Here is a 26,987-nt window from a genome sequence, read left to right as displayed (position 1 = left end):
TTTTTGCCTAATTTATTCTTATTATTTTGGAACTTAGATGGTTTTCCTTATCCATGGTTCCTCTATATATTTTTTTTGAAACAGCCTGGGGGGTGAAATGTGTCCGGCTGTCCAAGTTGGAATAGGTTCAATCAGGGTGCAGCTGATTGGCCCTGCACCTGCAGCTCCTGCTCTCCGTCCTTGGACTCTAGCATCTTTGCTCTCAGACGCGCCTCAGTGCCTGGAGCCAGTAGTAGGTGAGGGAAGAGGGCCCTGGGCAAAGGGTTGTGGTGGAGGGCCTCTTGGCCTGCTAAGCAGGGCCTGCTAACGAGGGCCTCCTGGCCTGCTGCCTCTTTCCCAGGCCTGCTAACAAGCCCACCTCACTTGATCTGGCTGCAAGCTGCAGCCCAAAGCCACCTTAAGCTGCCTGGCCAGGGGCCAGGGGAGGGGACCCTTTCAAGGCCCGTTCTTAGAAAGCTAATATATATTAAATAATGTGTTATACTCTGTAGGATTTCAGTGACACATACACTACAGATGCAAGTGAAATAAAAACCCCATCCCCTCAGAAGACCCTGTTTCATTCCTAGTGAGCAATTTTGTGATTTGGCATTACTGACTATTTCACCATGGACTTCCATAGTCCACATAATCAGTTACATATTAACTTAGTGGTGCCATCAAAGTTTTCTTCCATGAGAGACAGGAATATCATGACCTCAGATTCTCTTGTTTCAGTTTTAATCCAATGCTGCTGCTTCCATCTTTCTCCTTTCAGCTGCTATTAATACTATATAATTTTTGTAGCTTGTTATATTTAAATACAAGTATGGTTATGGGAAGAGTCCAGATGAATGATTATGCTAACTATTATGTGATGTCTGTCATCTTCTACATTTTTTCTTTGTTTCCAATTGCAAGATTTGACTTTTCTTCTTTAGATCAGAAGAGAAACACACAGAGACGCACATCCATCCTTTTGTGTAGTAATAGTACCATTGTAAAACAATGGAGGGTAGTAACATTGCAGCCACCATATAAAAGGGTTTGGCATTAGACTTAGGCCTAACCACCATTTTTTTTAGTCTGGAGCCAAAATGTTTAGATTCATGCCCCAAATCATCCAGAAATCTGGACTGGGTTGTTGATAATATGTGTTTAATACATAGCCCTACTTCACACTTCTAACACATCCCAGGGAGGCTATTGAAAACAAATTGGTGTCTGGTGGCAGTTTTGGGCTGGGGGACAACTAATTAATTGTAGCTTAATCCTGAAAAGATAATGTATTACTAGTGGAAAGAAGGACCGTCCTGGTTATAGAGGTGTCTCTTGTTCTGGATTGTATTGCACTGCCTCTAAAGGAGCAGGTTTGGAGCTTTGGGATACTGGACCTGGGCCACTTGTTGGGCAAGCAAGTGGCAGCACAGGTCAGGAGTATCTTTAACCAGATTTATCTGTGATCAGCCAATTGCAGTCTTTCCAGGGTTAAAAAAAAATCTTGTTCATGTGATACATATCCTTGTTACATCTAAATTCCAAGGAGTACTGGGGGAATGGAGACAGCTGGGATATCATTTCCATTTGTGGAACAGGAAGTGATGTCAGAATGCTTTAGGAATTTTTAAGCCATAGTTAATCATAGCAAATTTGTAGAATATCTGATGTCACTAATGGTTCCCTACCAGAAAGTGATTTCACAATGTTTTTGTACTTTTCAAATTTCATAGAGACTTTAAAATTCTAGAGTATCATATCAAAACAGCAAATACCATCCCAGCAATAATCAAAAACACCCTCTTGCATTTCCCTATTTCCCTTCCTCCTGTTTATATTTTACTTTTGTTTGATGTGTGTGTTGATTTTAAAATTGGTTTTAATGTTTTATGTTTGCAGCCTCAGGGCCTTCATTTGGTGTAATGGTGAGATAGAAGAATTTTAAATAAAACGATAGACCTCTGGGTACTCAAATTGTGTCTATAAAGGAATCTTTATCACCAGGCTCATTTTTCTTTTTCATAATTTCTACAGTGACCCTGGCTGTTCTCTTCCTTGTTCCCAGAAAAGCTGGCCATCGCTTCTTCATTATTGGGCACAGTTAATAGTCTTCTGGCTAGCTACAATTACCGTGGTATTTCAATCTATTACAAGCTACAGCAGTTTGTCCTAGAGCTGCTTGTAACTCAGCCTGGAGCCCAGTATGTCTGGGGATAATGCCTGGCAGTAAATAAATACTGTTTTAGAAATCATAATAATATTAAGAATTTGGGATTTGGCAGTGCTGTTAGCTACACAAGGAATGCAGACAAACATGCATAGTTGGAGAAAGTATGCTGTGGAAGTATGCTTGTGACATACTGTTCAGGATGGGAACGGAGCATAAAATAGCTTTACACACTTGCAGGAGAAGCTAGCTGGTAGATTTTAACATCACACACCCACCCTCCACCCCCTGTCTTTAAAATGTGTTGCAGTTTACAAAGAATAAGAAGATGGACATTTTTAACAAACAATTAAAAATATGCAGCACTTAATTTTTTAACAAAAAGTGAACAACTTGCCTAGAAGGACAATAGACAACCAATATAGTCTGAACAGGCATTGACATTATTGAAATGAGTGCCATTTCTGAGGTGGGTGGAAGCTGAGGATGGCCCATGGAGGAAAAACATGCTTTTGAATTGTATCATACTCTGTTTTTACACAACCATACTGACATTCTTCCCTATTTTATTTAAGAAACTTCCCAGTTTTGGTCCCTACCTTGAACAACGCAAGAAGATAATAGCTGAGAACAAACTGAAACAGAAGAAACAAAACAGCCTTGTTTTTCATCCAGAGAGAAAACATTTTGTTCCCAAGAAACCCATCCCAAAAGTTAAGGTAAGAAAAATACTTAGTAGGAGAAGATAGGTGCATAGCAATTTCAGATAAACACACACAAAGTATTGTTGTACCATGATATATGATTGGTTTGGTTTATCAAGAGTCATATGTTGGTAATGCATATTGGAAAATCAGCTGGAGAACATTTCCCTTGACAAGAAAAAGCTCATATTAGGGGAGTGTCATTGTACATATTCTTGGTTTATTTAGAGACTGATTCCACACGAGGAATATGCCCCTGATCGGCCTCTAATTACTCATGGGTTTTAGTGCTGTTTCCGCATGATGTCAGCAGCAACACGGAACTCTGCAGTGGGTGGCGCAAGTTTTCATCCAGCTTGCTCCATGATGAGGGAAATCGCAAAATCCTGTTTTCCCTCTTCTTGTCACACTTCAAATAAGGGTGCAAACAGGGGCAAGCCTGTCTGGAGGGAGAAATACGTGACATTCTCAGTAGCATTTTGCCTGCCATCGCACCCACCCTCCCCTCTCCATTTCCTATCATTTCTTTTAAAAATGGCATGGTCTGTTTAGCTATGGAAGCGCAAAGCGACATGCCTGCACTTCAATTAAAATGTTCTTTTCAGTGTGCACAGTAATATTGGTATTGGGCAGCTAAAACACATTCCTGTTTGTGTTTTCTGACAGTGGGGTATGAACGGGGAAAGGGGGAGCTAGGCATTCATGCTCTTCGTTTTAAATCTTTTTTGTTAACACACAATCATCGGGATCCAGTTACCATGGCCAGCCTATTACAAATCTAACCAAACATAAAGAGAGACCATTATGCAAAGAATCTCGAAAAGAGATCAAAGGAAATGTTTTATTGTTGTGGCATGATCTGAAGCAATGCGCAAATTTTGTTTTTGTTTTTATTAACTTCGGGGAAGGGGAAAGGAATTTTGAGTCCCCCAAATAACTGCTGTGAAGGGACTGGTGGCTTTTATTGATTGACAACCCAAGGAGCAGGGGGAGAAGTGTGGGTCATGCATGCTTTAGGAATCTCTGCTGCCTTGTCAGGACCAGGCAGTGGAATAATGCAGGAGAGGTGTCCTGTTAGGAAGCATGCAAACATTCAGTTTCCTATTGTGTGTTGGCAAGCTACAGGCGGTGCATGTTTTATGCCACAGTGTGGAATCGGTAACCATTCAATATTGTCTTCAGTTGAAACAATAGGCAATATAGGGTTTAGGGGTGAGCATGCTTTTACTTTAATAGATGATGGGGAAATATTAATTTCCCCCCAAACTGTTAATAATTTTAACAAAGGTTTGTTGCTATACTACCATGAAATATGTTCTTAGTTGCCAAGCAGGATAGATGAGGAGACTAAAAAACAATGGGGGGAGGGGGAGGCTAGAAGGGGTTATTCACAAGTGGCAGATCATGAAAGAGACCCAAAAAAGGGAAAAGGGAAATGTGGAAAATAGGGAAATGGAAAAAAATGCAATACTACCACAATCTTTAACAGGACCACCCCTCACTGTATAGAGGCTGAGGGAAACCGTAGAAACCTTTTGAGGAGTCTGCATCCTGGCAATGACTAGCTTGTCCTGGCTGGTCCTGCCTTGCTCCGGTGGTGGCTTGGCTGATGGGTTTAGCAGGATCTGCTCACCAAATGGTTTCCCTCAGCCTTGTAGTAAACTTTGCAAAAAGGCCAAGGCGAATTGATTTACTCTATCTTCCCTGCACTCCTTGTGGCTACTGTCAGAAGTGCATTAGGATTTTTTTTAATGGTAAATACAGCATGATGTATTCAGGGGCCCTCCAGCTTAGACCCCCCCCAAAAAAAAATTGTGTATCTCACTCGGTGGCCCTGGGCTGTCTTAATGCTCTCCTTTCATCTCACTTTCCATAAGAATTTAGACCAGAACAGCTGAGGATTTGTTTAGTGACTCCTTATTTGCCCAACGAAGAAAGATGTTCAGTAGCAGTTACATATATGCAACCTGCAAGTATATTTTCTCCCATCTCTGCTCTCCCAAGTTTCTTCACTATACACTCTCTCCATTGGGGTGTATTTTGCCACCAAATTTCATATTATTGCCTTAATATCAGATTTCTTCATGACATCTGGAGTGTCCTCATGGCTCCTTATTTTCTTAAATGCCATTTAAACTCAATTTATTTGTATATACTCTCTGAATACTCTTTCCCCTGTCTTCCCATATTACCTCCTTATTTATTTTCTTTTTTTCTCACTATACTTTGTGAGCTTTTCTCATAACTGCATTTTTCCCCTTCAGGGCTCGTGTTATCTATTTTCCCTGCTTAATAATATTGCCATTCCATCCACCAATATGATTATTTTGCCATGTTGCAAGTCTCCTCTACTGGCCTCTCTTGAAGATTATGCTCTTCAGTGGTTAAATGCTTTGACACAACTTTGTTCATTATAGCTACCACAATATAATGTTCCCTTTATAGCTTTGGATCCCACTCTTCTCTGCCTCTGTGTAACACAATAGGGATGAGAATGAACCTAAACATTCCAGTTTGTGGTTCAGAGGAGGCCCAAGCAGAAGCCTGGACAAATTGGCCAGTTCAGATCCATGTTTTTCCTGGCTTACAGGTTTCATAGTTTTATTTTATAACAATGAAAATATTGATGTAATAATATAAAATCAAAGACCAAATCAATACAGGTTTGCTATCAAAAGCAGCATTGTTTTAATGCCCTCAAACAGAAAATATATCATAGATTTTTCCAGTATTATTTATAACGCTTTTCAAAATCTCTTTAGCACTTTTATGATTTAATGAATTTGAGTTAATACTGGACATTTCTGTTTTTCTGAATTGTTCAAATTATTTCCTTCAGTGTGTATCATTTTTTTTTTTACTGAAAGGTCCATTTGCTATTTTGAAACACAGTCACCTGATTTTTAGCAGGTATCCTGTAGCTTTACATTTCCTCTTTGAGCAACCAGATAGAATTTGCACCTCCTTTTCATTCTTTTTCTTCTATATTAGTAATTGTTATATTTAACATTATTAGACTCAGGAAACAAACTTTGAAGCAGCCATTCTATAACAAATCATTTGCTGTGTTGTAATAACTCCATGGTGCTCAGCCCATTTTCTCACAAGGAAAATGTTACTGGAGAGCCTTTGCATGCTGGCAGCATATAGTGCCCCCTCCATATGATGTCACCAACATCCTGAGGCTGAACAGTAGCTGGGTCACAATCTGGCAATTTTTATCTCACGATTTCGGGAATCCAAAATGCTTGATTTACCACCCTAAATTGCGCGAACCACCGGTGAGCAACCAGTGAGCAGCCAGGGATAAGATGGTATGCAGGGGAAAAGGTACAATAGTCTCAGCAGCTTTGTCTTGCCCTCGCACCCACCCTCCCCTCTCCATTTCCTGCTCCAAGTAATTTTTTTTTAATGGCACGATCCATGTTGCAGCGTGACCACAAACCTACATTGTCAAAGGTGAAATAAAATCTTCTTTAAAGTGTCCATGGTCTTTTTGGGATCAGGCAAACAAAACATAGCCCTATTTCTGTTTTCCGGAGGTGGGAATGAGCTGTGAAAGGGGGGGCGAGTGATTGGGCTGCCTTCTCCCGATCATACAGGAGTTTGAGCACCTTGTTTTTAAGCCAACCACAAAATTTCTTTTCCAGCTTCAGTTACCTGTCCAGCCTTTTAACAACTGGGGCAGACAAAAACAGCCCTGTTTCTGGAGGTGGGAAATGAGCCAGGAAACGGGGGGCAGGTGATCTGGCTGCCTTCTCCTATAGGAGTTTGAGCCCCTTGTTTTAAAGCCAACCACTAGCACAAAATGTCTTTTTGGGCTCCAGTTATCATGTTCAAGATATCAGACATCCACCCAGACATAAATAAACTGCAAAAAAATATGAATTCCAAAAAAGGGGGGGTTTGCTGTATCACTCTGGCATTCTTCCATAGCAATGAGGCAGTATTGATTTCTATTAAAATGCATCTGTGTTGTGGCATTACCACATAACAATGCAGAAGTGCTGTGATTGGTGGCTTGCTGTGATTGACAAGCCAAGGATCGGAGGGAGAAGTTTATGTTGCTTTCCCTTGCAGCCTCATCAGGAGGCAAAAAGCCATGATAGGGCAGAGGGAAAATGTTAGAGTGGTCTCCCCGTGAGGAGGGCTGCGAATACGAGACACATATGTAAGCAGGAAGCCACTCAAATTTTACCCCTCCATGCAGAAATGGCCTCAGAATTTCTGCTGTTAAGGAAAGGCATTCAACATTCACTTGTTTGTTAAGAAACCTCTACACATTACAAAGGATTGCAAGTCATGCTCCAGGATACATACTTGTTTGTTTTATCTCTGAAATATATGTTGGCGTTCATTCCCTATTACAGATCAGTTTGATGTGAAGTCAAGAACAGTAGTAAAAACTGATGAGAAACACTGTTTTAATGTCCCCCAAATGACCAAAATAATGTTCAGGGATTATAATTCAGCCCTTTTTAGAATCCCTCTGGTTGTATACAGTAAGCATGATATTGAAAGATGATAGTGATAATTGTCCTTTTCCCATAAAGCTGGAACTTTGGTTTTGTCAATTAATTGTAGAGTGTAGTTTCAGGACACAGTGAGGAAAGAACTATTCTTCAAATAACATGTTACTTTAGGGAAAGGATGTGATGAATGCTACAAGCCTAGAAGGCTTGGGATGAGGGGGGGGGGGAGACAGAATAGTTGAGAGTAAGTCCATCAGTGGCTACCGTGACTATAGAAGACATTATTTAAATGAAACCTCCTAGTCAGAGGCAGATTACCACAGGCTGCTTCCTGGATGTCCTATTGGTGGGCTTTGCAGAAGCATCCAATGGGCCCCTGTGGAACATAATATACTGACACAATGGACCTTTGTCTGATCCATTTGGGCTTTTCTTATTACCTTAAAAACAGAATACTCAACTGAATATCAGCATTAATGGAAAAGTAGTCTCTCACAACAAGTTCTCCATTATTGATCTTCACTATCAGAAACATTTGATAAATGTCTAGGGAACTCCAGGATTTCCCAGGAAAGAGTCAGAAAACCCTTGTAATGGTTTATTAAATTTCTTCTGCTCCTAAATTCATTACCTCTCTTTACCAGCAGTAGTCCTAGTTAAAAAAAAAACTAATCTGGTATTTTATTAGGACTAATTTATCAGAATTTCTAGCTCTGATTTGGTTTATGTCCATGTTCCTGTAGATGCCTAGAGCGATCCTTTCCACAGAGTATCGTGTTATTCCACAGAAGAAATATGTCCCCTTTTCCTCTTTTTTGGTAACTTTGTTCCAATCCATCTTTCTTATAGTCAAGCATTTATCTCCTCCCCTGCTTTTTTTCTAATTTGCCTTCCCCCATTTCTCTATTGCTGTTGATTAATAACTGCTTGACATATCTAATCTGCAAATCTTTCATTTTCTCAGATATTGTGCTATCCACCAAAATAGCTCTTTTCATTTTAAAATGAACAATGCGATTTTTCAGGCACATGTGTGCTCCCTTTGAGTATGTCTTCTGGGAGACATAATACAAGTATTGTGCTGTAGCCTTGGATAAAAGGATTCCTCTTAATTTATGCCCTGGTCTCCTGGGTTCACTGTATTTTACAATATCACAATACAAGAGACAATATGCTTGCCGGTAAATCAGTGATCAGGATCATGGGAAAGGAGAGTAGTACTTATTTGAAGACAGAATTTAGCTATTAATTTTAAAGTTCATATTTTAAAATTACTATTCACATTAGTTTGGATGTTTTTCATGTAGAGACTAATTGTTCTTTTCGGGCTTTCATTGTGCTAACCGTCACACAATCCCTCTGAGGGTGTTTATAAACAATTTTTCTTTGTAAAACCATGGGTTTGATCATTTCTTTGGGCAGCTTGGATTACAGCACATTGCTTTTCTTTTGCTGGCAGGGAGGCTAGTCCTACGTTAGCAGAATTTGATGCAAGTATCTCTTACAAGCCTGTAATCTTAAATGAGTGACAATGTGAGTTCTTGTACTCACCCTTGCACTAAGGCTATACAAGCCACTTCTTGCTACAGCTTTAGATGCCAGCCTAGAGTCTGTTTCCAAGATCACTGCCATCACCAATTGAGAAGGAACAAACAAAAGGTGAACCAAAATGTTATTAAATCAGGGTTTCCACTGAAAACAGCACCACTGTTAATTTATTTCCTTTCCCATACTGAAACATGATTTCTTCCCTACTAGCAACAGCCAGTAAAACAGACCAAAGAAAGCAAGATGCAAAATGCTATTGTTTCAGAATCAGAGTTGCCAACTCTGGTTTGCAGGATTCCTGGAGATTTGGTAGTAGAGCCTGGGGAGGGCAGGATTTGGGAACAGGAGGGAGCTCACTGGCATATAATGGCACAGAGTCCACCCTCCAAAGCAGTCATTTCTCCAGCAGAACTGACCTCTGTAGTGTAGAAATCAGTTGTAATTCTAGGAAATCTCCAGGTGCCACCTGGAGGATGGCGACCATTCATTTAATCACAAAGGAAGTACAGAATTCATTATTTAGACAGTGGGCTGCCCATGTTTATAGTAATGCACATTTGTCTTCTGAACTTGTGAGATGAAGTTTGGCCAATGCCCAGTATGGTTAAATGATACTTGGTTTTCCGCATTCACATCCAGTTCATCATCTCTGGGACTATAGTACTAGATAAAATTAAAACTTGGGTTTTCTTGCTTTTATTTTCCCAACAGGTGTTTGTTTTGATTGTAGAACTAGATCATTAGGAAGAGAATCATCAGCTGGCTCCAGTTCTGTGCACACACCTGGGCAGCCCCACTGACAAGGGATCAGCTACACAGGTGTCACCAAGGGCAGAACTAGGAAGCAACAGGATAGTGTGGATCTAATTAAAGATAGAATTTGGCCAGCAAAATCCTCATTACTGGAGATAATGCACTAGTCAGGAAGAACACAGCTTGACTATCAGAAGAGCTGGCTTGCCCTCTTATAGAGCTGGCAGTTAGCAAAAACATCATTAGGCCTGTAAATTGAACAAACGTAATCTGGGGGACACCAAGATGAAAGCAAATATGAAACTCTATAATGCCATCTTTCAGTAGCTCTCATTTGGAGCCAACCTGCACTTCTCCATGGAGGGGGTAGCAAATTCTTCTCTTTTGCTCTTAAGAATGTCCATGCAGATAAAGAGAGAAGCCTGTAAGGTGGCCAGAAATGCTGTAAAGCATGGCACCTGCAAAAGCTCCTACATCCTCTGTTCTTACTACAGCTTCATAACACATTTTCATATGGCCTTCCATAGCAACAAAGTTTCAGTTCTTAATTTCATAAAACAACACCAGTAGATGCCTGGAACGTAATGAAGCCGACTTCTATAAAATAGTGATGAAAGTTTCATTAAACAATATTAATACAAAGAACAAAACCCATAAAACCCCCTCTTAGGCAAAATGAAACAGAGAGTGATTGGGAATGGAATACCTCAGTGTCAATCTTTCTGTAACAAATTGCTATAAAAAGAGTATACAGGGGTGACTCATAAGGGAGTCATGCCAGGATAATCCCAAATTGCTTTAAGGTGAGCAGTACCTTTCTTTTGCCAAACCATTTTTTTCTTTAAATTCTAAAAGAAAACCAGTCACAATTGTAAATGATGGTAAGGCATGGCCATGCCCAAGAGAAGACCTTAAGTGCACTTAAGCCCTAATGAAATCAACAGGGATTTAAGCAGACATTAAGGGCTATTGATTTCCATGGGATTTAAGCATGCCTGACTTTTTTCTGGGTATCTAAAAACTGGAACAGATTAGAAAGCACATACCAGTACAGTGAGTCCGTCAATCTACTGAAATATCTTTCTTGATCAACAATTTCTTTTTGGGTGGAATAAATAGAAGGGTAAAAATGTCCTGTTGGTGCATGGGAAGCTGGAGAGCATCCTGTCTGCATTTCACCCACATGCTGCTATTCCAAGAAAGAATATGAGATAATTTCTGTACAGAGGGGCAAAACACAAGCGGTTTCCCGCTTGCAAATGTGGGATGGTCAATCTCACGTTTACAGCCCTTCTCACAGGGAGACACCCTCCCTCCTGCATTTTCCCTCTGCCACGTCGCGTGGCTTTTGCCTCCTGACGAGGCTGCAAGGTAAAAAGTTCCAGATTGCCTTGTCTTGCTTACAAAGTGAAGCAAATGTCTAAGAACTTTTATTTCCACATGCACTAAGCATGCACAGCGTGGTGTAGTGGTTAAGAGTGGCAGTCTCTAATTTGAGGAGTCAGGTTTGATTTCTCAGTCCTCCACACGCAGCCAGCTGGGTGATCTTGGGCTAGTCACAGTTCTTAGAGCTCTCTCAGTCTCACGCAGCTCACAGGGTGTCTATAGTGCGGAGGAACAGAAGGTGAATGTTAGCCGCTTTGAGATTTCTTCAGGCAGTGAAAAGCGGGGTATAAAAAACAATTCTTTTTCTTCTTCTATGATAAGGTGTTGTTTCCCATACCTTTCACTGAGTTTATACCATTTCTCTCCTTCATATTACCAATTTCAATGTGAAATTATGTTAGGCTAAATTCACAGTTTATTCTTGATTTCCAATCAAACTGCTCTTCCGTAGGCATAGGCACAGTCAATAAGCCAAAATCTGGCATGAACTTGGCTGGGTTCAGAGCACACAAACTGATGTTTGGGGAAGGTGCCTTCTTCAAACATTTATCATCACTTCAAATATTATCTTTTGAATGCCAACAAGCATATGCACATACATGCACACACACCATATTGTGTGCATACTTGTGTATGTAGGTGCTTTTCTGGCACCACAGTAGCAAAAAGTAATATCAAATCTTGAAAATAAACTCTTTGTATTGGAAATGTTTGTATTAGTTTTTGCTACTCTAGTGCTAGAAGAATTCAACTGCCAGAGAGTCCAGGGTGGAAGAGTGATCAGACTCAGACTGATGAGAGATTCTAATTCAAGTCCTGTTCAGCTAACTGTGACATTGTGAGCCAGTCACTTTTACAGCCTATCTTTAAATGGGGGAGGCACTCACTGGCTGAAGGGCAGAATAAAGATAGACAGAAAAGAATTTTTAATGGCACACAAAGGGATAGTTTTGAACAACTTTTCAATTATATTTCTGTGTCCATGTTGCAACACAAGTGTGTATTTTCCCTAGGACCTAGAATCAGGGAAGTGTGTATCCATGGGACTTAGAGAGAGAGAGAATTTCTCTCTCTCTCTCTTTCTCTCTCCCTCTCTCTCTCTCTCTTGCTTGCTGTCTTCCTCCTCCCCCCTTTCTCTCTCTCTCTCTCTCTCTCTTCTATGGGTTTTATTCCTCAAACCTCTGCAAAACGAAACACAAGATTCTCTAAACAAAATCATAAGAGTAAACAGAGAACATATCATATTTGAGGTAATGCTGAGGAATCTACTCTTCTAACGATGAAACAGCAAAAGTACCACCCTGATATATGTGTACATACACGTCTAGATTATTTTTTGCATGTTTTTACCAATGCATGGGAGCTGGGGTTACTAACTACCAGGTGGTGTTGGAGATCTCCCGGGATTGCAGCTGATCCCCTGAGACTGAGAGCAGTTCACCTGGAGAAAATGGCCACTTTCAAAGGTGGATTCTGTGGCATTGTACCCCATTGAAATCCCAAACCTCACCCTCCACAGGCTCCACCCCAAGATCTCCAGATGTTTCCCAAACCAGAGCTGGCAACCTTAATGGGAGTAAATGTTTGCATCAGCAATATAATCAGCAAAAGTGTATATATAAAATCTACCATTCTCCTTAAAACAGGTAGTTTCCAATTAAAATTGTACATACACACACTGAAAACCACCAGAACTTTTAAAACAAAAAATCTATCTATCCCATCAGGTACAATTTGGTGTCAATAATAAAAATAGCAAAGCGGTATATCCTGTACCATCTTGTAAACAGAGATAATTCACCAGAGAAAGTAAAGCAGTCTCCATTCCAAAACCAGGTCTGAAGTCTGGGGCAGATAAGTCATCCAGAAGGTTCTGGGGTTGCTCTGCAGTCTTATCCCAAAAAGGCAGGTTGCAGCCCAGAATTGGCTAGAACCTTTTGATCTGAAAAAAGTTTTCTTTAATAGAGGATGCACTGCTGCCTCATTCAAATACCCTTGGGAAAACATTGTCAGATAATAAGGTGGAAATGATTTTCATTAGAGGCTCCCTCACCCCATCCTGGCAAGCTTTTATTAGCCAGGGGGAACAATGGTCCAAAATATGAGTGGTGGCCTTCACAACTCCTACAGCTTTGTTAACATCCATCAGGACATCCGTAAAAGGACCAGACACTGCACACTTATGATGTCAAGGAGGTAAGAGGGGGAAACAAATGGATGGAACAAAACATTGATGCAAATTGTGCTCCTTCTATGCCAGAATTCATTTTAAATACTCCTTTACTTTAAAAGGAAAATAGGTTAATGCAAAACAGAAAGACCTTGCGGATCAATAAAAGAGGAGAATGGAGGGAAATCTGTACATCTCTAAAGATAATAGCCCTTACCTCCAACCAAAAATCCCTCTTTTGCTCCTCCTATAACCCTCAAACTCAGCTAATATTTCACGATATTCATGCATTTTCAAGCATGGATAAAATGTAACAGCGTCTTGCAAGCTTCATTTATTCTTTGCCAACTTTAATTTTAGAGTCTCTGCAATGTTATCTTTTCAGTGTGACTTTCCCTGGAATCTTCAACCTTTGCTCTTTTAGTAAATGTCAGTTTCAAAAGCTTCATTTAGAGTTTCTACATAGTAATGCAAAAGTGACAGTGGGTTAAAATTTCTTGGTGTGCAAGCCATGGTACATTCATGGAACAAAAGCGGGAATGCCTTTCATGTGTTTTCCTGCAATCCAATGCTTTCCAGCATCTTCATATCATTCAGACTATTAACTGCATCAAGGTTTTGTTTTTGTTTTTCATATGTTAAGTGGGAAGCAGTAATTGCCAACATGAATTAAGTTTTGTGAAGGATGTAAAATGTCCCCAGTGGAATAACAAATGTACTATTAGTTCTAGCAAGATGACTGCCCATACGCTGAAGTACCTTTCTTTTTCCCCAACAGAAGATCAGATGGTAAACTATTTGGGGCAGGGGCCTATCCTGTTTGCTGAGGAATGACTCTAAAGCAGGGGTATTCAACCTGTGGTCTTCCAGATGTCCGCGTTTGCTGGCAGGGGCTCATGGGAATTGTAGTCCAGGAACATTTGGAGGACCACAGGTTGACTACCCCTGCTCTAAAGCACTGTGTACATGACCGATCCCCAGTGTGGCATTTGCAGTCATCATAGCTTCCTCTAGCACCTTTCCTAACACTTGCCAAGTATTTTAAGAAGAAAAAGTATTTATAGAAAGCAGATTAGGCCAGGTGAGGCTTTTCCCAAGCAAGGACTGGCTACTGGAGATCTCATTGGCTGTGAAGATAAAAGGCATCCAATTAGACAGAACTTCTGCCTGAAACATTGAAGAGTTAATGTAAGAGTTAGGCATAACTTTGATCTCTGTCATTATATGATTTACTCCACCTCCTACGGCAGCCATTTTGTCATTCCCTCAGTAGCAGAATGTCAAAGGTGCCGACATGTTCAGAAAAATTGTCCTCTGGTGTACATTTCTGACATGCATCAGTAATCCACTTGTATGAGAAAAAAGGACTGCTGCCAGACAGTTGAGGTGGAAGTGAAATGTGCAAAGCAGAACTGTTAAGTAGGGCATTCTTCTAGAAGTAGCAAGGCTGTGGTATAATGGTTCAAGTCCCAGGGTGAGTTTTGTTTCTTTCTTTATAACATTTTTATGCCACCTTTCCACCTAAATGGAGCCCTCAAGGCAGCAAATATTAGAATTTGGTCACTTGGAGTCACTTGGGCACCACCACAGAAAGTGTGTGAGTATGGACAGTTGCTAGTATTACCTGTTTGAATTGAACCTGTTAAAAGATAGAGTGTCTGCACGCTGGTGGCGCAAATGCGCATATGTAGACCTGCCTCGCGTGCATGTTTGTGCCCGGCAGGGCCTCAAATGCACACACATGGCAGTTTCACGCACACATGCGCAGAGCTGCCATGCATGCACTTTTGTGCCACCGCCGGGAGTGCAAATGCGCATGCGCGGCAGGCCCGCACATGCGTGCATGCACAAAATTGCCGCATGTGTGTGTTGGTGGCCCTGCCGGGTGCAAACACGCAAACCCAAAAGGGGTTGCGGACCACTGATCTATAGCATCTGGATCTATATAACATCTATATAGCATCTGGATACAGAAATATGGAGCTGGGTGTCATCACTCTATTCATGACAGCCTGTTTCACAACTATGATTTCTTCCCCCTAAGAGATCACTGATGTGGTCACTGATGGCTTGAAATGGGGATTAGATAAATCCATAGAAAATAGGATTATCAGTGTCTAGTAGCCATTGTGACAAAAGAATCCCCATATTCAGAGTCAGTAAATCTCTGCATACCAGTGTCAGAAGGCAGCTATAGGAGGAAGCCTGGGTCTCTATGCCCTGTTGTTAACCCTCCAGAATAGACAGTTGGCTACTACATGAGACAGGATGCTGGACTAGGTGGCCTAACAAGGCACCTTACGTTCTTTTCAGACATATTATTGCTCTTTCCAGGCCTAGTTTTGCAGAGCTATCCCAGCTACATCTCTTCAGGGCTACAAGGGACAACAGCAACTGAGCATCGATTTCTTTTCCAGCTAGAGATCTTGTTGCAGCTGCTTCTGTCTTACCAGAATGTGTAGGACATTTTATGTCTCAGCTCCAGTGGATGAGGTGGTGCTTGCAGCTAGGCCACAATGGCCGGCATTAAAGAGTCAGTGGAAGCAATTCACTCAGTCTCATTGTCTGCAATGAGAATTGTAGTCCTGTTACAGCTGCAGTAAGCTCTGCTGGTGCCAAGAAAAAGCCTGTTTAGGCACATTGGTACAGCTGGGTGGCTTGACCATGCCTGGGTTATACGAATGTAACCCTTGGTAGGGAGGAGCATGTCAGTTTCATTAGTCAAGTGTCTTCAGAACCAAGATTTTGCCTGGAATGCTCTCTTCAAAACAATTGGATCGATCCATTGAAAACATACGATGGTGGTGATATTGGTCAGTTATCAGTCCACTGTGTATGTCCATTCCAGTTTTTCTGCCCTTTGTTCCCTGTTGTTTAATGGGTCTGTTCCCTGCTCCTATTACGAGTTCTCAGAACTGTGCTAATGAAAAGACTACGGACAAGGCAGGATGTATGTAACATGGCACTTCCTTTTTTCATGGCCTTTTATTACTTCCTGTTGTGGAAAACATTGGTCTTTAAAGGATAATTTTCTAAAATGCTGCATTTGATTCCCTCAGACCACCCCGCCATACACACAGACGCAAAAGCAGAGCTCTTCTGAGAATTGGCGTATTTTTCCCCCTCTGTTTTGTGCTTGGAATGCATTTACATCAGTACTTGATACCCACATTTTTCAATGTAGCACACCTGAAGTGCTTTCCACTCACCTCATCATCCCCAGCGTTGGTGTGGTGCCTGCAAAACAACATCCCACGGAAACATGCTGTCGAGTGCTCTTCTTTGGCCGTAAAACAACCTTGGGTATCTCCAAAGTGTTTCAATAATGCTTTTTCTCTCCCTTCTCACTTCTCCTCCTAGGATGTAATTGGAAAAGCACTGCGGTATATTGGAACATATGGAGAGCTCAGTAATGCCGAGCAAGTTGTGGCTCTGATTGATGAGGAAATGTGTATCAACTGTGGCAAATGCTACATGACCTGCAATGATTCCGGCTACCAGGTAAGAGCACAGCTGTAATTAGCAAAGAAAAGAAAAAAAAGCAATTGGGAGTTATCTTTTTGCTGCTGAGGCAGGAGGAATCCACTGTCTGCTTGAAGGGGATGTGGGAAAAGGAGATTTACAAGATACTGGAAATTAACACTGGCACACTCCCAGGTACAGACTGCATGAATTGTGTCCAATCCATTCACTGTGGTTGTCAATAAAGCAGGGTTCTTAGAGACCTGAGATGCATGCAGTGCTCCTGCCACCCGCCAACAAGTATTCTTCACAGAATCTATTGCTGAGCTGGTGTGTTCTTCCCAACATTGCATGCTGTCATAAGCTGTTGTTGGCTGATGCATTCAAATCTTACTGGAGCTAAATAAGAGATTTTCCAGTGGCTCCCTGTGATGGTCCATCTATTTAAATTGATTTAGAGCCTTAGAGTTGAAAGTTGTCTTATAGGCTACCTAATCCCTTGCTCAGTTCAAGAAATCCCGCTGGAGCATTCCTGACAGATCGATGTCCAGGCTCTGCCAGAAGACTTCCAGTGATGGGGAGACAACTTTCCAACCCAGCCCCTCACATAACTTTCCCTCTTCCATGTGGTAGCTTTTCAGGTGTTTCAAGAGCACAATCACATCTTCCTTTAAATTAAGCTTTCATTATCTGACTACATGAATGTAGAGTACTCTTAAGCTGGTACAAATTATTGCCAAGAAGCAATGGGCACAAACTGGTTCACAAGCCAAAATCTGGCCCAAACGGGCCAGTTCAGAGCCCTCAACTGATGTTAGGGAAGGACGTTCCCTGAACATTTACCTGAATGTTGACTGGTTTGATTTGACTGTTTTGGCCATTTAAACCTAACAGCTGAGTAGAAGGAGTTGCAGATGACCTGTTAGATTTAATTGACTGCAAGCCATTTCACTGGTCAGTTTCCCTTCCCCCTGCTTCCAAGTGTGTGTGTGGGGGGGGAGTGTAATGGGCCAGTGAAAAGGCAGTCAGGCATTTCAGTCTAACAGATGATGGGTGCACCCAGTTCCACTTCCTCTGCTTCAAAGTGAGGGGATGCAAAATGAACAGATGCAATGGCTGCCAGCCTTTTAAACCTAGCAAACAGAAAGGCAAGTCACTATCCACAGTTAACCAGCAAGAAATAATAATAAGTGGTGTATAGGCAAAAAATTAAATTTATTTGCTCATGTCTCTGGCATGTTTCTTTATATTTTCAACATGTTCATTCAGCAAAACAAAAATTCTTCTTCCAAATTCATTATGTATTCAAGTAACTGTGCTCTCAAGAAATTAACTATAAGGGAGTCAAAAGGGGGTCTGGGTTAAGATTACCTATTTCCCCTCTCTTCTCATATATCAACAATAGTAATTCCTGAATGAATAATCACCTCTTAATATAAATTGGCCAAACTGCTCATATGTTTTTCCAGGGATCCATATCTTGCTAAATAACATCCCCTTTTTAAACCTAACAGTTGGGTGGGGTGGGCTGGCCCCACCCACCCACTGGTAGATTTAAATAGCTGTGAGCCATTGAACCTGAGAATTTCATGCACACATATACTCTGAAGTGGAGGAAGTGAAACAAGTAGTTTAAATGGCTGCCAGACATTTAACCCTTCCCTAGTGATTCAGCCAGGAGAAAGAAGAAACTAAGCTAACTGGTTTGATTCAGGGCCTTTTGTCTTGGTTCAGTTTGGGGGCTACCCAGATTTTTTTAGGTTCATACCCATCTCTATTGTCAAGCTTCCTCTTTGGTAAAGGTCTTTGGCCTAGAAACCCTTCAAGAAGCCTGGATATATATAACGTTCCTTGGTAAACCTTTTCTAGTTTTCATTCTCTCTCAGTCAGCATTTCAAACTGGCAGCAACCTGAAGTCTTGCCAGTGTATCACTTTTCCCTTTGCTGTCTTGGTCAGATCTGATTTGTATGTTGTTGTAAGGTTAGCTGGCAGTGCACATGCTACCCTCAGTGCCTTCAAGCAACAAGCAAGCTGTTTGTAAAGTTCATTTTTAGATATCAGAGGTTACTGCAAATAAAGGCCTGGAGCTGAACAGCCTGTCGGAGTCCACAGAGCTATTTCCTGAGAAAAGGATTAATGCAAGTAAACGGGAAGTTTAAAACAAGTTTCGCACAAAAGAAAATGGTGGAAAGAGAAGAGCTACCAGCACTGAATGTTTTACAGATTCTTATTATCAAGGACCATCATAGCCTTATAAAAATATGCCATGTTATAGTAATGGTGCTAAAATAATTTAGTTTAGTTTCTACAGCAATAATGTGATTTTGTTTTCAAAACCTGCTAATCATTTTACAGGTTAGTTCTATTAAATGAAACAAAGAATGCAGTTATGACAGCTACTTAAAATGCATCGCAAGACATCAAAATAAGGAAAGATATGTTTGTCCAGACCAGATAAAAATTTCTATCCAAAGTAGTACAAAACAGCCATCTCTGAACAAAAGTCCTGTATCCACTTAATCAATATGTTGAAACGGGTTGTGGAAGCTTGTCCAGGGATCTCATCCTGTGAAGTTGTTTCTAAACTGGCTGGTGAACGTTATAGAGATGGTCCTTGTATTCCTGTGGTTCTCCTTCCTGGTATGATTTCAAACAGTGTGAGCAGTGAATCTCCCAAAGAAGTAGCTACTGTTGGAACATCTGGGTTGGAACATCTGGGCTCCTTTTTGGAGGGAAGCCTTTACAAAACCCCTGACTGGTATGAAGGCTCCTGAACTGAAAGCAATGGCCATGATGTATACATATAGGGAACCCAAGGGAACTTCTGCCGTCAGGATGGCTGTATGCCCTGCTTTCCTCATTCTCTGGACCAAGCCAAGTAACTTAGCCAGCAGATCAGTCCTAGCCTCCTATCTCCAAGGAAAATCAGAGCAACTCTGAGGAAACTGTCACAGTGACTGGCATTTGGAGTAAACAGTTTGAGGACTGTAGCTTACAAACACAGGTTAACCACACAGACTAGGCTTTGAATTGTCAGCTGTTGTATGGAAAATTCCTGGAGATTTGTGGGTTGCACCTGGGAAAGGGAGAGCTTAGTGCCATAGTGCCATAGTCCACCCTCCATTTCTTTATTGCTTTATTCATTCTTTTGATGTATATACTGCCCCTCACTATGACGGGGAAAGGACATGGGCTTGTGAAAGGGGTATACCTCAGTACTGCCCCCAAAAAGGGGTGTCATGGCAAGGGGTGATTCTTCCTGCTGCCCCTAATGGCCAATCAGGCCCTGCTCCAGGGGAAGCTTTCTTGGTAGTCTAGAGATCAGTTGTAATTCTGGGAGAACTCCAGGTTCTACTTTGTGGCTGGTGATTCTCTGTTCTTTCATATTCGATTTTTTCGGAACTTACCTATGGGTTTGTTTTTGTTTGTTTTTTAGCTGTCAGGAAAAACTGGGAAGGGTGACTTACAAGCCATTTTCAAAGGCTTACATTGTACAAGTATGGTCATGAAAGAGCCGAGACTTTTGGAAGCTGTCTGCCAAATGTATATTTTCACAAACCCAGATTCATTGCTGTGTAATGGATGACCCTTGTGGAAATAAATTATGTACCACAAGTGCTTAAATGCTAGTATGCCATGAAAGATGGACTCCACATAAAATAAAAATATCTTTATAGGACTTAAACATCATGGGCACAGTTTGTCCTAAGGCTGATTCTGTTTTTAGCTTGGGCGAGGCAGGTGGGGAAAGGGAAATACATTTTGACTAGGGCATGATTTAGTTCGGCATTTTAATTTTTCGCTATGCATTATCTTACCAGTTAAGACCGTTGCTATAGCTGCAGTGCAGCTTCAAACAAAGATGTCTCCGAGCACCTCAGCTACAGGAAATACAGATGCTAAAAATGGGGTTGTTTTTGACCTTTTCTGTGAGTGACATCAGTGCTGTTTATTTCTGCTTGCAGGCTATACAATTTGATCCAGAAATCCACCTGCCCACTGTTACCGACCGTTGTACAGGCTGCACTCTGTGTCTCAGTGTCTGCCCTATTATTGACTGCATCCGAATGGTTTCCAGGACAACCCCTTATGAACCACAGAGAGGCCTGCCCTTAGCAGTGAACCCAGTGTGCTGAGGTGATCAGACCAGCAGTTAAAGTGAATCTTACATTTGCTTGATTCTATTGATTTGCTTTCTAATTAGTACCAACAACTCCAACTATGTTGAAAAAGAAAAAGAACCTAATGATGGCGGCCATTATAACACTGGCTGTATTTACCAATCTCTTTTTAGAAACTTCACACAAAGAACAGATTGTCAAATATTAGGGTTTTTTTAAAAAGAAGCCTAAACTTTTATAAATATATATAAATTCTTAGTTGCTGTGATAATTTGGATTGGGGAAAAAAACAATGCACAATATTAGGGGAGATTTTGCTAACCAAGTGAAGCCAACAGATAGACAAACTTAGTTGCCAGAGAAACATGGCATAATTATACATTCTGTTTCATTCTTATTTTTTACAAAAAAAGATGTAATTAACTGCATAACATACAAACAAAGCAATATGGGTGTGTGTGTGTTTTACAAAGAGATATAAAAAGAGTTTTTAAATAGCATTTTTGAACTATCAATCAGTTTCGACTGCATCAGCATATGGCATGGTATTACCTTAATTCTCCCTAAATTCGGCTTCTGACAAGGCACTAAAAATAAATTTCCAAACACATTGTGCTTTTCAGCATTTAATGTTGTGCAGCAGGTAGCCAAGTTTCTTTGCCTCTGTTCACTGTATTCTTCCAAATATAAGCCCCCCCCCCACTCCCTCAAGGGTCTTATTGAGTTTAGTTGCATAGGGTATGCCACTTGGCAGATGAAATGGACAATGTTAGGGACAATTGCTATGGACTATTGTAGACTGACTTGACACAGATCATACAAGGTACACACAGGAGGGAGGAGGGCTTGGACTCAAACTCAATGGAGGCCTCCCATTCAGACACTTGTTAGTATTCTGGCATTAGTTTTGAGATTTGTTTCTATTTGCATCTGGTATATTTTTTTATGGCTGGTCCTCAAAGCTCTGCCTTGGATGACCCAGACTAGCCTGATCTCATCAGATTTTGGAAGCTAAGCATGGCCAGCCCTGGTTAGTATTTGGACAAGAGACCACCAAGGCAGTCCAAGTTCATCATGGAAGGGAGGCAATGCCAGTCTCATGCCTTGAAAACCCTATGGTGTCATCATAAAGAGGCTGTGATTTGGTGGCACTTTACACAAACACACAGAGGAGCCTCAAAAACTTTAAGTGGCCAGGACCTCTCTGTACATCTGCAAGGGCTGGCATATGAAACTTTGATTTCATTAAGGCTAATACCACTCACCCACTTGCCTGTGCCTCTTCAGTTCCTTGACCTCTAGCATGAACCTGTGATGCACCAAAAAGCTTGCAAGGTGACAGCCCTCTGGGGGATTGGAAGTGAGATGCAGGAGGAGCTTACAGGGTTGGAAATGTTCAGACATGTTGCAGCATACTCTGTGTGATGGCGTCATGTCTGAAGCCGATGGGGAAAACAGGATTCCACTGAAGTCAGTAGGGATCCCCCAACACATCCATAGAGTCTTGTCAATGTGCCCTGCCCAGCTGTTATTTTCAACTTCATAGTAAGACTGTCTATTTCACTATAAGGCTGTGGGGAAAAAGCACACTGAAGTTATACAAGCATTCTAAAGCTCTGAGAAGGTATCTCATCAGTTTTGTAATGGTCAGCTTCTGCTTTTGTCTGATGGCTTCTGTTTTAATATTGTAAGCCACCTGAAGCAGGACTCTAATGAGACAACATCAAAATATTCTAAATAAATAAGAGCTATACTAGCTGCAGTGGAGCAGTGGAATTAGCTGCCTAAGGAGATGGTGAGTTCCCCTTGCCTTTTAGCAGCACCTGGACAGATACCTATCCTGTATGATTTAGGCTAATCCTGCATTGAGCAGGGGGTTGGACCAGAGGGCCTCTTCCCAACTCTATTATTGGTAAATAAGTTTTTGAGTACGTGGGAAATAGTTATAAACTGGGAATTTACAACTAAAAAAGGCCTTTGCAATACATGGCAATGATATACATACAACTATATACCAAAGAAATTTAATCCAAATTTGGTTGTGTGTTGGTTTAGAGTATAACTACAGTAAAAGAGATGTGTGCATAGCCCAGCACTCTAAAACAGCAGGTTAGCATCAACTTATATCTCATTCTCAGTTGGGAGTTTTCATATTCTTATTCTTTTCTAGCTGCTTTATTCCAAAGAAACCATAAGAAAACCATATGTTGTTCAATATTTGAAGTAGTAAATAATGTATCTGTTCATTTCCTTATACCCTCTGCCATCAACTGGAAATATTGATTATGCATATTAAATAATGCTTTTGTTCAAATATGTGTTCATTTATATACTTACAAATAAAATTAGAATTGAGGACAATATGGAACTTGGTTTACTGTTTATTTTTGTGTGTGTATGTGCGCATATGTTCTTCCAAAGTCTCACAAATTTGCTATCATTTTAAAATCAGTTACCCTCAAGGAGCCCCACCATATCTATGTGTTTGGATTTGGAACAGACTGAAGGCAGACAATATTTTTTAAGGGAGCTGAAAGTTAGTGTCCTCATTTCCTCTAGCATGAATCATCGCAGGTCAAGCAAGTTTTGCAAGTTTTTGAAACCTCCTAAAAACTTAGCAAAGACAATCGCAAAATATGACAACACATCACTGTCAATTATGACTTGTCAATATAATTTTAACTGACATAGAGAGAGCTGGTATATACGACCATGGTTAATCAAGATCAGACATGTTGGAAAATTTGTAGTGAACAGGTTCACCAAGCAGACCCCCCCTCCCCACTCCCTCAGTTACAGTACCCATGTGGCAATCTTAGGGTTGCCAGCTGGGAAATATCTGGAGATTTGAAGAACTAGAGCCTGGTGAAGGCAGCGCTTGGGAGGGTAATGACTTCAATGGGATATGATATCATAGAGTCCACCATCCTAAGCAGCCAGTTTCTCCTGTTGAACTGATCTCTGTCCCCTGGAGATGAGCTGTAATGACAGGGAGTCTCGAGCCACAACCTGGATGTTGACAGCCATACGCAAGTTGCAGATCTCTTCACCTCCATGTTCTTTGACCAAATTCACTTCAGCCATATACCATGCCAAGCAGTTTTCTTTTGCTCAGCCTAAGAACTAAACTACTTGTTATACCAGAAAAGAGGCAGTATCCCCTGGGATCATGTTCATCTGAAGGCACACTGAGAAACCCAAATAGTATTATCCAACTTAATATTTTTACTCTGTAGTTTAAAAAAAATGAAGGCATCACTGGCTGAGGACAGGGGAGGGCTAACATCTGCAAAAAAAGCCATCTCACGTGAGAAATCCATGCAATCATACAAATTAACAAATGCATTATTTCAGATGTATCTGAACACCTTGCCAAATAATCAGTTCCTTGCATGTGATCAGCCAACACACATAAGCCAAACAGGCAAGTGTTTGAGTATAACTAATCAAGAATGTTTCACAGGTGATATCCTGAAACAGCTCTTGTTGATGCATACATTTTTTCACATCCTTAGGTCAATCTGCTTTTTTCTGATCATCTTTCCATACCAGAAGAAGGGCTTGTGCTATTGTTTATGTGATCGCTAATCCTGGAATAGAATCAGGTTGTCATACATCTGAAATACAGCCAAAATCTGCACCTGACTGCTATTGAGGTTAAGTGCAGCCATTTTCTTAATCATTTTTGATGGGTTCTTCTCTTCTTCCTTCTTCTTGTTGGCCGAAAAAGCAGGTTGAAAATAACGAACATGATTTATATGGATCATTCTTCTGTTATAATAAATAGAAATAGTATTTGAGAAACAAAATCCCAACACATAGCAGTATATTTCACATCTCTTAAGAGTGCCCCCACTTTGCCCAGTACCTCCACCCCACCCCAGAAATGAAATTATAATGTATTTTGTTGTTGTCACACACAGCATTTTTCACCTCTTCAAATTTGCTTAGTGTACAAGCTTCTTTCTGTGGATGCTCTTATGCTCACATAGGCCCCAAGATGAAGAGTGGTATCTTTCCCTTTTCATTTAGCCAGCTTTTCTAAAGATTCGTACCAACTGTATCTTATGAACCCCCAGTTTGTCCTGTCAAAGAAATTTTTTTTCCTATTCAGTAAGTCAGTTATATGACTTTTTCTCCATTAACTCTGAGTGAAAATAAAGCATACTCTCCTTATTGTAGAACAGTGAGGAATTCTGAGGGGGGAGGTTGTGTCATACTGTTACAGCTTGTACTCAAATCAGATGAGAGATCTGCTTGAGAGCACTTTGGAGAACATTGGAGAACAACGTAGGCCTTAAGAGTCTGTGTACAGTCTCTTGATCTCCTTTAGAGGCCTTCTTGATGAATAATATCCCACAGGTTTCTATAGGAAGTCTGCTTTATAACTCTCTCCCCTAATGACAACAGTTAATAGAGACCAAAACAAAATGGTGGATATATTTCCAAGCTGTATCAAAATGTTCTTTCTATTCAGCAACTTCCCTTGAGAACCTCAAGAGATAGCAATAAACGAACCACCTGCTGTGTAGCGTTATCTTATTCTGCTTGGTTACAGGGTTACTAGAACTTGCTACAATGTAGAGAGTGTTCTTAATTCAGAACCAATACACTTATTGAATGGCAGGAGGACACCTTGGGCTTAAGGTAGACGCACACACATATCCATTGGCTTAAACAAGGCCACAGATTTATTAATAATTTTGCAGGAGTGTTGGCACAGCATGGGAGAGGAAGCCCGACTTGCAGTCAGCTGACCATAATAACCTGGTACCCAGCGGCACCCTGATGCCCACCCGGCTCCCCTGCCAAGAATGCGTGTTCCCTTGCCACTGGATTCCCACCGTAGGGCAGTGTTCCACTTGGGGTGCCAAGAGGAACTTCTCTGGGTCTCCTGCAGGCCACCCGGCATGATAAATCCTGGGGTGCCAAGGAGAGGCACCCACCTCCCTTGGTTCTACCCTGGGCTACCTGGCACTGCGAGCCCCATGCCTCCCCTGCTGGGTCGGCCCTGCTTGCAGACCTGCCACCTCATAAAGAGGTCCCTAACCTGGGGAGTCCGATGTGCATATTGAACTCCCCCCAAACAGCTGTGGCAGAATGCAAATCAAATACAAGACAGTGGCCCACACCAAACTACAAAATGATGAATTGTTATTAGGTGCAAAGTCTTGTCCGACCCATCGCGACCCCATGGACAATGATCCTCCAGGCCTTCCTGTCCTCTACCATTCCCCGGAGTCCATTTAAGTTCACACCCACTGCTTCAGTGACTCCATCCAGCAACCTCATTCTCTGTCGTCCCCTTCTTCTTTTGCCCTCAATCGCTCCCAGCATTAGGCTCTTCTCCAGGGAGTCCTTCCTTCTCATGAGGTGGCCAAAGTAATGATGAATACTATGAATCAAGTACTAATTAGTAGGATTTATATATTTGTAGAACTCTAACTCTTAACTTTTTGAGCAAAGAAAAACTAATTGGACACAACCAAACTCTGAAATTGGCAGAATTAGTTCTTTTTCTTACAAGATCTTGGCAGCCAGACAATTTAAATCTTCTCTTAATTTATTATTTGTCAAAACTCTTGCTAGCACTTGGCATCGTTGGGATTTTGCACCCCTCCAGCAGATTTTTTTTTTTAAAACCTTTCACAAATCCAGCTAAACATGACACTGCTCCCTGACTTTGAGGTACTTAACTTTCATTTAGCATCGTGTTTTTAATTGCCAGTGATGTCTGATGTTTGAAGCCTGCCTTTGAAATCTTCATTGAACCCCCAAGATAGATTGTTGCCTTTCACTTCAGAAATTGGCAGCCAGAGTACTGAATACCTCCTTTGAGCAGTCCACAATTGATTGACAGGTCATCATACAAGAAAATGAAAGCAGAGCGTAGTCTTGAACGCCAATTGTTTCAGTTCCTCATGAAGACTTTTGGCTACTTCTAATCATAGTTCAGCTTAACAGGAATGGGAGAGGCTCTGTTCTAATAATTGAAGGCTGTGTCCAGTTTAGGTGTGATTGTGCTTCCCACAAAAATATGAGAGTACATAAGGTCATACCCATCTACATGGCAAAACCATTTGAGAATAATTATTATTAATTAAGAAAATATAATTATTATTTATTCACATTAATAATAAAAGCAATCAACCACTGATTTATTTCCCAAAATCAAGCTTACTGTATATAGCAATTGTGTTTTCTTCTTCTTTGGCAGTGTGATGTGT

At 41.1% G+C, this 26,987-nt stretch overlaps 1 protein-coding gene across 2 annotated transcripts in view; it reads left to right on the top strand.

The window, feature by feature from the left end:
* DPYD (dihydropyrimidine dehydrogenase) overlaps positions 1–23,123 on the top strand; it is a 609,807-nt gene extending 586,684 nt beyond the window's left edge. For both annotated transcript variants that reach the window (XM_077332983.1, XM_077332982.1), the window contains 3 exons: positions 2,719–2,862; positions 16,537–16,677; positions 20,605–23,123. In XM_077332983.1, the coding sequence (XP_077189098.1) occupies positions 2,719–2,862; positions 16,537–16,677; positions 20,605–20,775 (456 nt within the window). In that variant the 3' untranslated portion in view covers positions 20,776–23,123. The remainder of the gene's footprint in view (positions 1–2,718; positions 2,863–16,536; positions 16,678–20,604) is intronic.
* Positions 23,124–26,987: the final 3,864 nt, after the last annotated feature.

The sequence above is a fragment of the Paroedura picta genome, chromosome 4, assembly GCF_049243985.1.
Source record: "Paroedura picta isolate Pp20150507F chromosome 4, Ppicta_v3.0, whole genome shotgun sequence".
In the NCBI taxonomy this organism is placed as follows: Eukaryota; Metazoa; Chordata; class Lepidosauria; order Squamata; family Gekkonidae; genus Paroedura; species Paroedura picta.
Note: the sequence above shows the minus strand (reverse complement) of the source record. Positions and strands in the feature narration are given on the sequence as shown.